The 18,599-nt window shown below is 37.0% G+C and overlaps 1 protein-coding gene across 6 annotated transcripts in view; it reads right to left on the bottom strand.

Annotated features, from left to right (window-relative positions):
• The window catches only part of VPS8 (VPS8 subunit of CORVET complex), a 277,646-nt gene that overhangs the window by 251,357 nt on the left and 7,690 nt on the right, over positions 1-18,599 (bottom strand). For all 6 annotated transcript variants that reach the window (XM_082461426.1, XM_082461424.1, XM_082461428.1 and 3 more), the window contains exons 2-4: positions 16,864-17,114; positions 15,996-16,064; positions 10,199-10,329 (exon numbers count right to left, since the gene is read on the bottom strand). In XM_082461426.1, coding sequence (XP_082317552.1) covers positions 10,199-10,329; positions 15,996-16,064; positions 16,864-17,016 — 353 coding nt within the window. In that variant the 5' untranslated portion in view covers positions 17,017-17,114. The remainder of the gene's footprint in view (positions 1-10,198; positions 10,330-15,995; positions 16,065-16,863; positions 17,115-18,599) is intronic.

Raw genomic sequence — 18,599 nt, 5'->3', positions numbered from 1 at the left:
TTTAAAACTTTGAAAGAAGAAAAAATAAAAACGAGAAAAGGATAAAACACTGTATTACTTTGTTAGCTCTGGTTTGCAAAGAGGTATAAAGTCTAACAGTCTCACGTTAAAATGTACTGAATCCACCCTGAACCTCAGAGAAGCACAAGCAGGAAAATGAATAATGCCACCATTTCCTTTTCACTGATTCAACCTGTTCTTTGCCCACCTTAAGAAATACAGCAAGAGGTTCTGCTACTCATCAGAAGGTTGCCTATAGAGCACCCCTGCTCACATGTCTACATTACCTGTACCTGCCTTCCACCTTTGCCACCTTTCTTGCCCTCCTGTTGTCTATAACGACCCTCTCATTCTCCAACCAACTGCCTCAAATGCCCTACTCATTACACATTCTCTGATGCTTCTTTCACTTAACCTACTCATCACTGTACAAAAAATAATTTTTAAACTTTTAACAAACATTGAACACCTGCTCTATGTGACTAAAAGTATGTTCTGGGGATACAAAAATAAGGTCAAAGTTTCTACTCTCAAGGACCTCATATCCTAGCTAGAGGGACTAATGAGTAACTCACTCTTAAATTAAAGGATAAATGTTAGAAAAGAAAAATAAATAAAGCACTATAGAAACGAAATGAAGAGTTTAATCCTGTTTATTAGGGAGCTGTTAGGGACAGCTATAGAAAAGAAAAGGTATCTGAGCTGGCCTTGACAGATAACTAGGAGTCTGTCAGACAACAAAAAAGCACAAGCAAAAATATGAAAATGTAATGGTGCACACTGTGTGGGGAATGTGAGTACACAAAAGGCATGGACCAGGAGGACAGGAGTGGGAGTGCTCAGAAATTATGTCAAAATGGTAAGCAGGGTTCAGACTGATGCCATGCAAAGCAGTTCTGACATTACTATGTAGGCAAAAAGAAGACACCACAGCTTTTAAGCAGGTAGTGACCAAATCATCCAAAACATTTACGTTATAATGGTTCCATACAAATTTTAGGATTGTTTTTTCTGTGAAAAATGTTACTGAGATTTTGATAGGGATTGCACTGAATCTATACATGGCTATGGGTAGTATGAACATTTTAATTAATCCATGAACATGGGATATCTTTCCATTTGTGTTTTTTAATTTCATTCATCAATTCTCATAATTTTCTGTGTACAGCTCTTTCACCTCCTTGTTCCTAAACTTATTCCTAAGTACTTTATTGCTTTTGATGCCACTGTAAATGAGATTTTTATTACTTTTTTTATATATTTCATTGTTAGTTTATAGAAACACAACTGATCCAAATCAGTCAAAGTAACCTTGAGAAAGAAGACCAAAGCTGGAGGCATCACACTTCCTGATTTCAAACTCTATTTCAAGCTACAGTAATCAAAACAGGATGGTACTGGCATTAAAAAAGACACATAGATCAACGAACAAAATAGAGAGCCCAGAAATAACCACCTGCATATATTGTCAACTAATATCTGACAAAGGAGCCAAGAACACTCAATGAGGAAAGAATATTCTCTCCAATAAATGGTGCTAGGAAAACTGGGTAATCACATGCAGAATAATGAAACTGTACCCCTACCTTATACCACTCACAAAGATTAAACAGATTAAATACTTAAACATAAGACCTGAAACCACAAAACTCTTAGAAAAAAACAAAGGGAAAAACTTCCTTGACAGTGGTACTGGCAGCAATTTTTTGGTTATGTATGACACCGAAAACACAAGCAACAAAAGCAGATATACATATAATATATATAAATATATATAAATGGGACTACATCAAACTAAAAAGCTTCTGCACAGCTAAAGAAACAATCAAAAAATGAAGAGGCAACCTATGGAATACGAAAAAATATCTGCAAACCATTAACCCCATAAGGGGTGAATAACCAAAATATATAAAGAACTCTTATAACTCAAGAGCAAAAAACAATCTGAGTAAAAAAATGGGCAGAGGACCTAAATAGGCATCTTTCCAAGGAACACATACAGATGGCCAACAGGTACATGAAGAGGTGCTCAATATCACTAATTATCAGGGAAATGCATATGAAAACCACGAGATATCATCTCATATCCATTAGTATGGCTATTATCAAAAAAACAAAAGATAAGCATTTGTGAGGATGCAGAGAAAAAGGAATCCCCAGACACTGTTGGTGGGAATGTAAATTGGTGCAGTCACTATGGAAAACAGCATGGAGGTCTCTCAAAAAATTAAAACTAGAACTACCATGTGATCCAGCAATTCCACTTCTGGGTTGTACATTCAAAGGAAACAAAATCACTAACTCAAAGAGATATCTGCACTCTTATGTTCATTGCAGCATTATTCAAAACAGCCAAGATATGGCAACAACCTAAGTTAAATGTCCATCTACACATGAATAGATACAGATGTGTATTCACATACATACACACACACACACACACACACACACACACACAGAAAATGGAATATTATTCAGCCATGAGAAAGAAGGAAATCCTGCCATTTGTGACAACACTGATGGACCTTGAGGGCATTATGCTACAAGAAATAAGTCAGACAGAGCAAGACAAATACTGTATGATCTCACTTATAGTGGAATTTTAAAAAGCCAAACTCACAGAAACAGAGACTAAAATAGTGACATCCAGGGGCAGGGGGAAATACAGAGATGCTGGTCAAAGGGTATAAACTTCCAGTTTTAATATGAGTAAGTTCTGAGGATCTAATACACAGCATGGTGACTATAACAACACTGTGTTATATACTTGAAAGTTGCTAAGAGAGTAGATCTTAGATGTTCTCACTGAAAAAAAAAAAAAAAAACAGGCTAATTATGTGAGGTGATAAGTAACCCTTCTGTGGTAATCATTTCACAATATATACATATATCAAAGAATCACGCAAAGGGCTGACAGCAGAAGCAAGAAGAATTACAATCCTGCAGCCTGTGGAACAAAATCCACATTCACAGAAAGACAGACAAGATGAAAAGGCAGAGGCCTATGTACCAGATGAAGGAACAAGATAAAATCCCAGAAAAACAACTAAATGAAGTGGAGCTAGGCAACCTTCCAGAAAAAGAATTCAGAATAATGACAGTGAAGATGATCCAGGACCTCGGAAAAAGAATGGAGGCAAAGATCGAGAAGATGCAAGAAATGTTTAACAAAGATCTAGAGGAATTAAAGAACAAACAAACAGAGATGAACAATACAATAACTGAAATGAAAACTACACTAGAAGGAATCAATAGCAGAATATCTGAGGCAGAAGAACAGATAAGTGACCTGGAAGACAGAATGGTGGAATTCACTGCTGTGAAACAGAATAAAGAAAAAAGAATGAAAAGAAATGAAGACAGCCTAAGAGACCTCTGGGACAACATTAAACACAACAACATTCGCATTATAGGGGTCCCAGAAGGAGACGAGAGAGAGAAAGGACCTGAGAAAATATTTGAAGAGATTATAGTCAAAAGCTTCACGCACATGGGAAAGGAAATAGCCACCCAAGTCCAGGAAGTGCAGAGAGTCCCATACAGGATAAACCCAAGGAGAAAAATGCCAAGACACACAGTAATCAAATTGGCAAAAATTAAGGACAAAGAAAAATTATTAAAAGCAGCAAGGGAAAAACGACAAATAACATACAAGGGAACTCCCATAAGGTTAACAGCTGATTTCTCAGCAGAAACTCTACAAGCCAGAAGGGAGTGGCATGATATACTTAAAGTGATGAAAGGGAAGAACCTACAACCAAGATTACTCTACCGGGCAAGGATCTCATTCAGATTTGATGGAGAAATCAAAAGCTTTACAGACAAGCAAAAAGCTAAGAGAATTCAGCACCACCAAACCAGCTCTACAACAAATGCTAAAGGAACTTCTCTAAGTGGGAAACACAAGAGAAGAAAAGGACCTACAAAAACAAACCCAAAACAATTAAGAAAATGGTCATAGGAACATACATATCAATAATTACCTTAAACGTGAATGGATTAAATGCTCCAACCAAAAGACACAGGCTTGCTGAATGGATACAAAAACAAGACCCATATATATGCTGTCTACAAGAGACCCACTTCAGACGCAGGGACACATTCAGACTGAAAATGCGGGGATGGAAAAAGATATTCCATGCAAATGGAAATCAAAAGAAAGCTGGAGTAGCAATACTCATATCAGATAAAATAGACTTTAAAATAAAGACTATTACAGGAGACAGAGAAGGACACTACATAATGATCAAAGGACCAATCCAAGAAGAAGATATAACAATTGTAAATATTTATGCACCCAACACAGGAGCACCTCAATACATAAGGCAACTGCTAACAGCTATAAAAGAGGAAATCCACAGTGACACAGTAATAGTGGGGGACTTTAACACCTCACTTACACCAATGGACAGATCATCCAAAATGAAAATAAATAAGGAAACAGAAGCTTTAAATGACACAATAGACCAGATAGATTTAATTGATATTTACAGGACATTCCATCCAAAAACAGCAGATTACACTTTCTTCTCAAGCGCGCACAGAACATTCTCCAGGATAGATCACATCTTGGGTCACAAATCAAGCCTCAGTAAATTTAAGAAAACTGAAATCATATCAAGCATCTTTTCTGACCACAACGTTATGAGATTAGAAATGAATCACAGGGAAAAAAACGTAAAAAACACAAACACATGGAGGCTAAACAATACATTACTAAATAACCAAGAGATCACTGAAGAAATCAAAGAGGAAATCAAAAAATACTTAGAAACAAATGACAATGAAAACACGACGATCCAAAACCTATGGGATGCAGCAAAAGCAGTTCTAAAAGGGAAGTTTATAGCTATACAAGCTTACCTCAAGAAACAAGAAAAATCTCAAATAAACAATCTAACCTTACACCTAAAGGAACTAGAGAAAGAAGAACAAACAAAACCCAAAGTTAGCAGAAGGAAAGAAATCATAAAGATCAGAGCAGAAATAAATGAAATAGAAACAAAGAAAACAATAGCAAAGATCAATAACACTAAAAGCTGGTTCTTTGAGAAGATAAACAAAATTGATAAACCATTAGCCAGACTCATCAAGAAAAAGAGGGAGAGGACTCAAATCAATAAAATTAGATATGAAAAAGGAGAAGTTACAACAGACACTGCAGAAATACAAAGCATCCTAAGAGACTACTACAAGCAACTCTAGGCCAATAAAATGGACAACCTGGAAAAATGGACACATTCTTAGAAAGGTATAACCTTCCAAGACTGAACCAGGAAGAAATAGAAAATATGAACAGACCAATCACAAGTAATGAAATTGAAACTGTGATTAAAAATCTTCCAAGAGACAAAAGTCCAGGACCAGATGGCTTCACAGGTGAATTCTATCAAACATTTAGGGAAGAGCTAACACCCATCCTTCTCAAACTCTTCCAAAAAATTGCAGAGGAAGGAACACTCCCAAACTCATTCTATGAGGCCACCATCACCCTGATACCAAAACCAGACAAAGATACTGCAAAAAAAGAAAATTACAGACCAATATCACTGATGAATACAGATGCAAAAATCCTCAACAAAATACTAGCAAAGAGAATCCAACAACACATTAAAAGGATCATACACCATGATCAAGTGGGATTTATCCCAGGGATGCAAGGATTCTTCAATATACGCAAATCAATCAATGTGATACACCATATTAATAAATTGAAGCAGAAAAACGATATGATCATCTCAATAGATGCAGAAAAAGCTTTTGACAAAATTCAACACCCATTTCTGATAAAAACTCTCCAGAAAGTGGGCATAGAGGGAACCTACCTCAACATAATAAAGGCCATATACGACAAACCCACAGCAAACATCATTTTCAATGGTGAAAAACTGAAAGCATTTCCTCTAAGATCAGAAACGAGACAAGGATGTCCACTCCCGCCACTATTATTCAACATACTTTTGGAAGTCCTAGCCACGGCAATCAGAGAAGAAAAAGAAATAAAAGGAATACAAATTGGAAAAGAAGACGTTAAACTGTCACTGTTTGCAGATGACATGATACTATACATAGAGAATCCTAAAGATGCCACCAGAAAACTATAGAGCTAATCAATGAATTTGGTAAAGCTGCAGGATACAAAATTGATGCACAGAAATCTCTTGCATTCCTATACACTAATGATGAATAATCTGAAAGAGAAATTAAGGAAACACTCCCATTTACCATTGCAACAAAAAGAATAAAACATCTAGGAATAAACCTACCTAGGGAGACAAAAGACCTGTATGCAGAAAACTATAAGACACTGATGAAAGAAATTAAAGATGATACCAACAGGTGGAGAGATATACCACGTTCTTGGATTGGAAGAATCAATATTGTGAAAATGACTATACTACCCAAAGCAATCTACAGATTCAATGCAATCTCTATCAAATTACCAATGCCATTTTTTACGGAACTAGAACAAAAAATCTTAAAATTTGTATGGAGACACAAAAGACCCCGAATAGCCAAAGCAGTCTTGAGGGAAAAAAATGGAGCAGGAGGATTCAGACTCCCTGACTTCAGACTATACTACAAAACTACAGTAATCAAGGCAATATGGTACTGGCACAAAAACAGAAACATAGATCCATGGAACAAGACAGAAAGCCCAGAGATAAACCCACGCACCTATGGTCAACTAATCTATGACAAAGGAGGCAAGGATATACAATGGAGAAAAAACAGTCTCTTCAATAAGTGGTGCTGGGAAAACTGGACAGCTACATATAAAAGAATGAAATTAGAACACTCCCTAACACCATACAGAAAAATAAACTCAAAATGGATTAGAGACCTAAATGTAAGACCAGACACTGTAAAACTCTCAGAGGAAAACATAGGAAGAACACTCTTTGACATAAATCACAGCAAGATCTTTTTTGATCCACCTCCTAGAGTAATGGAAATAAAAACAAAAATAAACAAATGGGACCTAATGAAACTTCAAAGCTTTTGCACAGTAAAGGAAACCATAAGACGAAAAGACAACCCTCAGAATGGGAGAAAATATTTGCAAATGAAGCAACTAACAAAGGATGAATCTCCAAAATATATAAACAGCTCATGCAGTTCAATATTAAAAAAACAAACAACCCAATCCAGAAATGGGCAGAAGACCTAAATAGACATTTCTCCAAAGAAAACCTACAGATGGCCAAGAAGCACATGAAAAGCTGCTCAACATCACTAATTATCAGAGAAATGCAAATCAAAACTACAATGAAGTATCACCTCACACCAGTTAGAATGGGCATCATCAGAAAATCTACAAACAACAAATGCTGGAGAGGGTGTGGAGAAAAGGGAACCCTCTTGCACTGCTGGTGGGAATGTAAATTGATACAGCCAGTATGGAGAACAATATGGAGGTTCCTTAAAAAACCAAAAATAGAACTACCGTATGATCCAGCAATCCCACTACTGCGCATATACCCTGAGAAAACCATAATTCAAAAAGACACATGCACCCCAATGTTCACTGCAGCACTATTTACAATAGCCAGGTCATGGAAGCAACCTAAATGCGCATCGACAGACGAATGGATAAAGAAGATGTGGTGCATATATACAATGGAATATTACTCAGCCATAAAAAGGAATGAAATTGGATCATTTGTTGAGACGTGGATGGATCTAGAGACTGTCATACAGAGTGAAGTAAGTCAGAAAGAGAAAAACAAATATCGTATATTAACGCATATATGTGGAGCCTAGAAAAATGGTACAGATGAACTGGTTTGCAGGGCAGAAATTGAGACACAGATGTAGAGAACAAACATATGGACACCAAGGGGGGAAAGCAGTGGGGGGTGGGGGTGGTGGTGTGATGAATTGGGCGATTGAGATTGACAAGTATACACTGATGTGCATAAAACTGATGACTAACAAGAACCTGCAGTATAAAAAAATAAAATATAATTCAAAAATTAAAAAAAGAAAGAATCACATTGTATACCTTAAATCTACACAGTACTGCATGTCAATTATATCTCAATAAAGCTGAAAAAATTTATTTATTTGTAGAAGAAAGTGATGAACAGGTTAATATATCCAGCCACGGCCCCTATCCCACAAGAGTTGACAACCTAAAGAAGACAGCACTGACACAGGCAAAATTTAAGAAGCTGAGGAAAAATACAACAACAACTTATCAACATTAAAGTTACACATGAATTCAATAAAGTATTTACATTATGCTTTCTCCACTTCTCTTTCCTTTTCATGTGCTCTCCAAGAATTTGGAAGGTGAAAAGCAGCCAAAATGAAGTTATATAGGGTTAGAAGTCCTTTTCCCAAATCTTTAATCATCTTTGTGACTCTCCTCTGAACCCATTTCAAGGGAATGAAGAAACACTGGAGCTGTCCCTAGAGAGCAGGAGGAAGCTGGTGGAGGGAGGAGTGAGGGAACACAAAGGTGGTGAGGTAAACCAAGCCCCACATTTCCACCACAGACACTGTACCAGGTGTGATGTGTGCACCCTCTAAGGGCTCTCCTGCTTCTGGGAGTCCCTGGTTATTATTATAGCTTCCTACTGGGTGTACAGAAGACAGTCGTCATGTCATCAACCTTTTTATCCTCTCCCCTCAACAGTGCCTAAATATTCAGGGTCTAGCAAGCATTTTATTTCCACCTGAGTGGGCCTTCTACTTCCTATGCAGAGCTTTAGCAGGCCATACTGTATGCAAGTGTGATTTAAATGAATGCTTAACCAGAGAGCCCAGAAATAAACACACACACCTACGGTCAATTAATCTTCAACAACGGAGGCAAGAATATAAAACAGGAAAAAGACAGTCTCTTCAGCTATTGGTGCTGACAAAGTTGGACAGGTGCATGTAAATCAACGAAGTTAGAACACATCCTCTCATCATGCACAAAAAAAAACTCAAAATGGCTTAAAGACTTAAACATAAGACATGACACCATGAAACTCCTAGAAGAGAATATAGGCAAAACATTCTCTGACATAAATCATACCAGTGTTTTCTTAGGTCAGTCTCCCAAGGCAACAGAAATAAAAACAAAAGTAAACAAATGGGACCTAATCAAACTTACAAGCTTTTGCACAGCAAAGGAAACCATAAACAAAATGAAAAGAATGGGAGAAAATATTTGCAAATGATGCACTCAACAAGGGCTTAATTTCCAAAATATACAAACAGCTCATACAACACAACAACAAAAAACCAAACAACCCAATTGAAAAATGGGCAGAAGATCTAAATAGACATTTCTCCAAAGAAGACATAAAGATGGCCAGTAGGCACATGAAAAGATGCTCAACATTGCTAATTATTAGAGAAATGCAAGTCAAAACCACAATGAGATACCAACCTGCACTGGTCAGAATAGCCATCACTAAAAAGTCTACAAATAACAAATACTGGAGAGGGTATGGAGAAAAGGGAACCCTCCTACGCTGTTAGTGGGAATGTAAGCTGGTGCAGCCACTATAGAAAACAGTATGGAGGTTCCTCAGAAAACTAAAAACAGAATTACCATATGATCCAGCAATCCCACTCCTGGGCATATATCTGAACAAAATTATAATTCAAAAAGATATATGCACCCCTATGTTCATAGCAGCACTATTCACAATAGCCAAGACATGGAAACAACCTAAATGTTCATCAACAGATGAATGGATAAAGAAGATGTGGTACATATATACAATGGAATACTACTCAGCCATTAAAAAGAACGAAATAATGCCATTTGCAGCAACATGGGTGTAACCAGAGATTATCAATACTAAGTAAGTCAGAAAGAGAAAGACAAATACCATATGATATCACCTTTATGTGGAATCTAAAATATGGCACAAATGAACCTATCTATGAAACAGAAAGAGACTCACAGACATAGAGAACAGACCTGTGGTTGCTTGGCGGGGGCAGGGAATGAACTGGGAGTTTGGGGTTAGTAGATGGAAACTATTCCATATAGAATGGATAAACAGGTCCTACTGTAGAGCACAGGGAACTATATTCAATATCCTGGGATAAACCATAATGGAAAAGAATATGAAAAAGAATGTATATATATGTGTAACTGAGTCACTTTGCTGTACAGCAGAAATTAACACAACATTGTAAATCAACTATATTTCAATTTAAAAAAAGAAGAAAAAAATAAAAGGATATTTACCTTTTTAAGTTGGTCCTGTCGCCACTATCTGAGCTTGCCACAGACGAAGTATCATAGGAGTGAGAATCAATAGTATCAATATTTAACAATGTAGGATCTTCAAGAACAAAAGAATCATCTTCATCATCAGTCTAAATTAGAAAAACATGATAAATAAATTCAAAATTCCAAATACTCTATAAGTCAAATAGGCGTTAATGGGTTTCTCCAAAACACTCATATACTTATTCTGTTTTTCACCCCTTTTCCACGCATTGTTGTTGACCAGAGAGGCATAGTACAGAATTAAATTTCAACTCTAGTTATCTCTCCCTACAAAGAGTTCACTCCAAAAATTTCTTTCTTGTAGCTGGAAGAAGTAGGAGCAGTTATGCAGATTATTGTTAGCTGCCAAATATTTCTTAAAATTCAAACCTGTATAGATGCTTTACTAGTTAACTAACAGCCAATGGCTAATTGAAGAAAATAAATACCACCTGACTATAGATAGTTTACCTTAAGAAATATGACAAGCAGACAGAAGAAAGGCATTCTGGGTTGGAAACAGCATGTGCAAACACAGTGATTTCAAAATATGAATTTTGCCCATGAAAAAGGAAGTAGTCTAAAATGAATGGAGTATTTGAGTAGGAGTTAGAGGTGATCCTAGAAAGATAAGTGGGATCCAAATTGTAAAAGTCTATATTCCATTAAGCTAGGTGACAGGAGGGCCCTATATGTCCACCACTGTAACCCTAGTGCCTAGTACAATGCCTGACACATAATCAGTACCCATTTACTTAATAAATTAATGTACTATATATAATAGGCAGTGGGAAGGCAACTGAGATCTTTAAAAAATGTACACATGATGGGAAACATGCTTTAGAAAGATAAATGGGGCAGTATGAAGATGGATGGGGGTAGAGGGGGAGACAGGCAGGGAGACTAATAAGAACCAGCAAGATGGCTATTGCAATGTCAAGGAAAGAGAGGAGAGTTCAGTCTAGGAATGCAGCAGAAGGGGTCAAGAGAAGGAATAAGGAAAGAGACATTACTGAGGTAAAATCCAAAATTCCTGGTTACCATTTAAACAGTGTGTTTTGGGGGGTTGGGGGGGTGGTTAAGAAAATAGTCAAAGAAGATTCCAAGGTTTCCAGCTTGAGCAACTAGCAAAAGGTGATACTACTAACTGAGATAAGAAAGCAAAAAGAATAGCAGATAAAGCAGAATGAGTTTAGCTTTGAACAAGCTGATTCTGGGCAACAGACATTAAAGAAAAAAGTTCTGATCTTACCTTCTCTTTCAGCCGGACTACCTTCTGCCTTATCATTTCCATTCATATTCTTAAGAGAGCGGAGCAGTCCATACTCACTACCTCCATCTTCTCCACCCATCACCAGCTACTGACTACTATTCTTGCTGAAGTTACTAGTCAAATCCACCAGCCTATTTTCCGTTAGCATGCTCTTGTCCTGCACGCATCACTTAACACTACTGGCCATGCCCCACTTCTTGAAACTTTCTCTTCCCTTGGTTTCCAATACATCTCTTTGCTACTCCTCCAACTTATGTGGCCTCTTCTATCAGTCATGTTCTCTACTTGTCCTCAGCCCAACCTTTAGGTGATGTTGTTCCCCAGGATTATATTCTTGTCTCTTCCTACTTCACACACTTCCTATATGAACAAGCTAATCCATACTTATAGTTTCAAGTATGATGTCATGCTAATGACTCCAAAGTCTGTATCTTTAGTACCAACATTTCTCTTGCGGTTTAGGCCATATTCCTGACTGTTTTTCAGATATCTCCACACACAAGATTGCTAAGAACAGGATGAGGGTTAGCAAGGAGCTACTGTGTTACTTGAGAGCTGTACAAGAATGGAAGGACTACCATAGGGAAAGGTAACAGAAACAATTCATAAATAAGAACTGCAGCACCAAGGTCTTAAGCAAGAGAGTCAATCAGTATCTTATCTGATTTTCTTAAGCAGCCCAGAGACATAATTAAAGAAAACAGATTAGCTAAATTAAGCCAGGGTTGAGGGCTTACAGGATAAGTGGGGGGGGGGGGGGGGGGGGGGGCGGTGCGGTGGAAATGAGGAAGAGAATTGAGGGTATCAATAAGGCTGAATTTAAAATTACTAGCTACACAGTAGAGATATCAATTCTCACAAATTGATGTGTAAAATCTACACAAGCCTATCAAACTTCAGCTGGGGTGTATGTGTGTGTGTGTAAACTAGTAAAGTGATTCTCAAACTTATGTGGAAATGAAAAAGACCAAGAATAAGCAAGGCAATCTTGAAGAACAACAACAAAGCTGGAAGATTTGAAACTGCTAGATATCAAGACCTATTATAAAGGTTCAGACATTAGAGTGTGCTATTGGGGCAAGTATAGAAAGACCCATGAAATCACACCCACACATATATGATCACCTGATTTAAAACAGAAGTGACACCTCAGAAAAGAATGGTGCTCAGTAAGTGTTGCTGCCTCATACCGCACACCATCACACACAAAAATTTCAGATTAATTGCAGATCTAATGTGAAAGGCAGAACAATAAAGATTTTAAAACAAAATAAGATAGCATCATCATGACTTTGGAAAATTTTCTTCAACTGGATGCACCAAAAAACTAATCATAACGGAAAAATTTAATAAGCTGAACTACTGCTAAGAACTTCTGCTCATCAAAAGACACCATTAAGATAGTGAAAAAGTAACCCACAGAATGGAAGAAGATATTTGCAATACATATATCTAATAAAAAGCTTATATCCATCAAATATAAAGAACTCTTATAAATAAGTTTTTAAAAAATCAATTCAGTAGGAAAGTGGGCAAAAGACATGAAAAAGCAATTCACAAAAGAGATATCCAAATGGCCAGAACATATGAAGGTACCCCAATTTCATCAGTCTTCTGGAAAATTCAGATTAAAACTATGATGTGATACCACTACACACCTACAAGTATGAATGGCTAAAGTGACAAAGAGAGAAAAATTCAAAAGTTGATGAGGATATGGTAACCAGAACTTCCATATATTGCTGAAGGAAGTATATATTATCACAACCACTTTGAGAAACCTGTGGCAGTATCAACCAAAGCCGAACATGCCCATACCTGATGACCTAGCAATTCTACTCTTAGGTACATACCCAACAGAAATGTGTGTGTGAGTGTGTGTGCATGTATGTGTACACATGTGTGTATATATCTAAAGATATGAATAAGAATATTCACAGCAGCACTTTTCATAGCAGCCAGAAACCAGAAACTATAAAACTGCCCATAAACAGTTGAATGAATAAATAATGGTATATAACATAAAGAGTTTTATACAACAATGGGAATGGATGAACAATTGCATGCAGCAAAAATATGAATAAATCTAAAAACACAATATTGAGGGAAATAAGTCAGATGCACAAAAGCACATACTGTACAATTCCATTTATATGAAGTTCAAAGCAGCCAAGGCAGTCAATGCCGGTAGAAGTCAGGATAGTGATTATCCGGGTTGGGTACTGAAGGAGCACAAGAGGAGCTTCTGGGGTGCTAGTAATGTTTTATTTCTTCATCTGGACTCTGGTTACACAGAGCATTCTGTTTGTGAAAATTCACCAAGCAGTACACTTACGACCTGTGCACTTTTTCTATATGTATGTTGTACCTCAATTAAAAGTTCAAAAGAAATTTCTGGCTGCACAATCCAACAGTAGAACTGAAGTGAAGCCAGGGCTACTCTCAGAGACTGGGAGACTAAGAAGGATCAAGAGACTTGGTCCTGAGGAGGTCAAGGAGCAGGTTTAATGGAGGTAAGAGAACGTGGGGGTAGGGGGTGGACTGTTAGGATTAGAGAACAAAATTTCAAAATTAAAAACCTCAGAAGTAGCATAGTTTCAAAGGATGACAAGGCCTAGTAACATTATTTCATGCCCTAAATTCTGAGATTTAGGATGTCTCAGCCATCTCTAACTTTCTGTAAAATATCTTGGATGTCCACTTCTTCCTAGCACCTCGTCAGGTTGATATTAACGAACTTCATAGAATATATGCACCCACATATCCTGGAGTAAGTGCTTATTTATTTACACGTTCTACTTCTGTCTTTTTTTTCTTTCTTAAAATCATTTTCTTTAATACTTCTTCCCCCTTTTTCTCTTCATAACATTCTACAACTTAAATTATTTTTACTTTCACTTATTCCCTTGCCTCGCTCCCTGGTGGTGTGAAAGCTGGCCAATTTCCAGTCCTATTTCTCTCTCAAAGTCAGAGACTGTCATGCAGCACTTTATAATCCCAGCATCTAACACTATGACCCAAATACACAAGGCACCCAAATTACTATTGAGGATGATAACAGTATTATCGTCTCAGTAAACCACTAATGACTATACTTACTGTTACTAGTAGGTAAGTAAATATTGCAAAGACAGTTTTCCTTCATTATGAACTACAGTCTCATTCATGAGCATTATTTTCTTTGCCATTATTATATAAAGATGTACAAATAGGGCTTTGTACACAGTCCTCTAAGATTATTTTTATTCCTCACTTAGTAACTGAAATAATATGTGATTAAGACCATGTTATCCAAACTGACTAAAATTAATCTCTTCATCACTAAATGAAAGATTTCCTCTATACTAGGAAGCAATAAATAAATATCACTGTAACAGGATATTCTTTCATTGACCAAAGCCTTCTTTGTCAAAATTAAAAACGCTTAAGTCTTATTAACACAGATCATACATAACATTTCTGAAGTTAAAATACATTCAAAGAAACAGCGACATCAAGTTGATATTTTTAAAAAAAGAAATAAAAGAAAAATAAAAGATACAATTCACTGAGAAAGTAGTTTGCAAGTATAGATAAAGAAGTAATAAAGACCAGGGCCCAACCCACTCAGACCTATGGGGTCAGTGGGCATTTCTATTGAGGAAGCTTTGAATCATTATCTTTTCGAAAACACAACTATGTATCTGAAATAGATTTTAAAAAATCTTTCTCAAATTAGAAGCTAAAGCCTCCAATGGGAGTCTTAAGCAAGTTTTTAAAAGATCAAGAAGACTGAGTTGAAGAATTGTCAGCAGATGCAGGGTACAAAAAAACTGGCACACTTCACCAACATGTACTTTCACAGAGTTCCTTTATAAAGCCTTTATGATCTGCTAATTCAGACAGGAACATCATTTCATAACTCTAAAAACCTTTTTAATAGAGATGGTATTCACAAGATAAACTATGGAGGCTTCATTTTCTTTATATAGAACAGTGATGAAGTGCATTACAAGGCTGCAGATGCTCTTTTGTATCAGAGGACGAGCTATTTGAATATCACTGGTAGAGATAACATTATCAAAACATAACACAAATCTCAAAAGTGTCATGAATTTAGTATTTCAACTCACTTACTAAAACATTTCTTTAATCTACCAAGTATGAGGCATTGTACTGGGCACAGAGATGAACAAGACATAGCTTCTGCCCTTGAGACGCTCACAACCTAGATCAGCATGTCCAACAGAACTTTTTGCAATAATGGAAATATTCTGTATCTATGCTGTTCACTACAGTAGCCACTAGCCACATGTGACAATTGAGCACTTGAAGTGTGCCCTGTATAACTGAGTAAATGAAGTTTTAATTTTTATTTAACTGTAATCAATTTAAATTTAAATTGTCACATGTGACTATTGGCTCCCATATTCGACAATGCAGGTCTAGAGACATACACTATAACCCAGAAGTATTCAAATCAATGCCATAAAATGATAGCGATCATTAGTATATACTTACTTCATTTAGTATGCTTTCCAGTGTTGGAGGAGTATCAACTTGAGGAATATCAAACTCCTTATCATCAATCTAAATAGAGAAAAGAAATTAATGCTCACATAATAATGCTTTCCCTCTTATAACTGTGAGGGCGTTTTAATTGATTAGAACCATTATCAATTAAGAGACAAACATAGCACCAAACTCTTCACTCAGACGGCCAACTCAATAATCTATGATAGAAAGGGTCAGGTCAAAAGACTACAGACTATCCGCATATTCAGTGATTATCAAGGACAAATATGCACTGATGCCACCATCCTGACAGCCCTTTCCAGAAAGCTTCTGTTGGAGGGCTTTGGCATCTGCTTTCTTAAACAAGACAAAACAGCATTTCTTATGACAAGCCCTAATTTTCTAAGTTTAGACATAAGCCATAAGCAATACACAAAGGTCTGACTCTGCATTTCTTAGTATTTCATAAATTATGGTGGTGGATGATTAGGTCAAACAACTTGTCATTAAATAGTCTCATGGCCACAAAAACCTATTAATATCAAACCAATGAGGAAAAAAATCACTGCACAAGAATTCTAAACCTACCACTAGCTCTATGATATTGAGACATCATTCAACATAGATGCACTTCAGTTTCTTCCCCCACAAAATGGAGTATCAGTGTTGTGAAGCTCAAATGAGAAGATGTATTAAAGTGTTTCATAAACTGTAATGAGGTATACAAATGAAGAGTAATATTATCGCATAAAACGGTATATAGATGCCTATTAATCTATGCAAAAAATGATATATTTAGAGTCTTTGGATCATAAACTACACTCTAACCAACATTTTGGTTAAACATCAAACCTGACAAAAGCTGAATTTTTACCAGATCATTTTTGAACTCCAGTTCCTTGTCCAGATCTATGTAGGAGAATTTTGAAAGTGAAGCTTCCAGATTGAAAGACTTATTCAGTTCTTCATCAGTAGTCTTGGCACAGAGGCTCTGTTCCACATTTTCATTGTCTGGTTCACTGTCCATGTTTACTTTTAATAACTGTATTTGGTCAATCCAAGCAAGTTTTTGTTTGTTTTGTTCTGTTTTTTGGGCTCAGATCATGATGAACTGAATGATGATCTCTTTTCAAAAAAGAAAAAATATTTATCATTTAGATTTCCTCAACTGGACATTCCAAAGAGTTACTGGGTCAGACTTCTGTGGAAACTGATTCTTCACTCAATCATCTGACTACAGGCAAACAGAAATCAATCCTAGGGTATGGGCTATGACATGCAGGGAGGGTTTCTATGGGAGCACAAAGGAGGAACATCTGACTCAGGAGGCTAGGAAGTGGTCCACCACCCGAAGTCCTAAGTCTGGTGATAGTGACAGACTTGGGGCAAGCTCAGCCACTAGACCTGGTACCAACTAGATTTATGTACCTAAGAACAAGAGGGTAACTGGTGCCAAAAGCTGCAATTAACCCCTTCTTCACATTCCCAAACCCGAGCATATCTCCAGTTCTCCTTGAAGATAAGCATATAGTCTAGTTTTGTCACTGTCATCCATACAAGGCCATAGACCTCTAAGGGAACTTAGTGCAGACACAGAGGGCGCAGAATGGATAGCTAGTCACTTAACAGGACACTAGCAAATCTAAAGGTTCAGATCTATTCAGGGAGACAACAGTGATGCCAGGATAAAATAATTCTACAGCTGACTAGAGAGTTCTAGAAAGAAGGCTAGTTAAAGACAAACAGACATTTTCAGGGAAAACTGAAAAAAATGTATGCAATTTTTTTGTATTTTTCACAGCTCTAAATGATATAATACCATATCAAAAAGAAAGAGATAATCTGGTTTACTTAAAAAGCTGTCTAGAAAACAGCTGTCTGCAAAATTTCTAGAAAACTAAAAATATTTTTGGGGAAAAAAATTGTAAGTTTAACGATTAAATCTGCCCTTAAATGTTTTTAGTTTGTGTTATAATTAGGCTACAAGTAACCAAACTTTAAAAAGTCCATCACTTAGCTCTTCCTGTTTAGAATAAAGAAGCAAACATACGAAAATAGAAACAATGCCATAGTAATGATGATAATAAAAAAAAAGGTCATTTTGTTTTCTAGACTAGGTGTTTTCCACAGTACCCAACAACTAGCAGTAATTCTCAGTAGAAAGCTTTTTCAAACTACATACTGCCCACAGAGGGCATAATCACCACCACCACCAAACTTCCCCACCAAACGAACTTCTCTTACTCTTATTCCTTACTGAAGTGAAGGCAGAAAAAAAGGCTGACAACCTCCGAGCCACTGAAAGAATTAATTTTTTTAAAGGGAGTTGAGAATTAGTTGTTGTTATTGTTCTTTTTAAAATAACATGCCCAGGGACTTCCCTGGTGGCGCAGAGGTTAAGAATCCGCCTGCCAATGCAGGGGACGCGGGTTCGAGCCCTGGTCCAGGAAGATCCCACACGCTGCGGAGCAATTAAGCCCGTGCACCACAACTACTGAGCCTGTGCTCTAGAGCCCGCGAGCCACAACTACTGAGCCCACACGCCACAACTGCTGAAGCCCATGCGCTCTAGGGCCTGTGCTTCACAACAAGAGAAGCCACTGCTACGAG

This window comes from Balaenoptera physalus, assembly GCF_965194825.1.
Source record: "Balaenoptera physalus genome assembly, chromosome: 4".
In the NCBI taxonomy this organism is placed as follows: domain Eukaryota; kingdom Metazoa; phylum Chordata; class Mammalia; order Artiodactyla; family Balaenopteridae; genus Balaenoptera; species Balaenoptera physalus.
The sequence above is the reverse complement of the archived record's forward strand: the minus strand, read 5'-3'. Positions and strand labels throughout refer to the sequence as shown.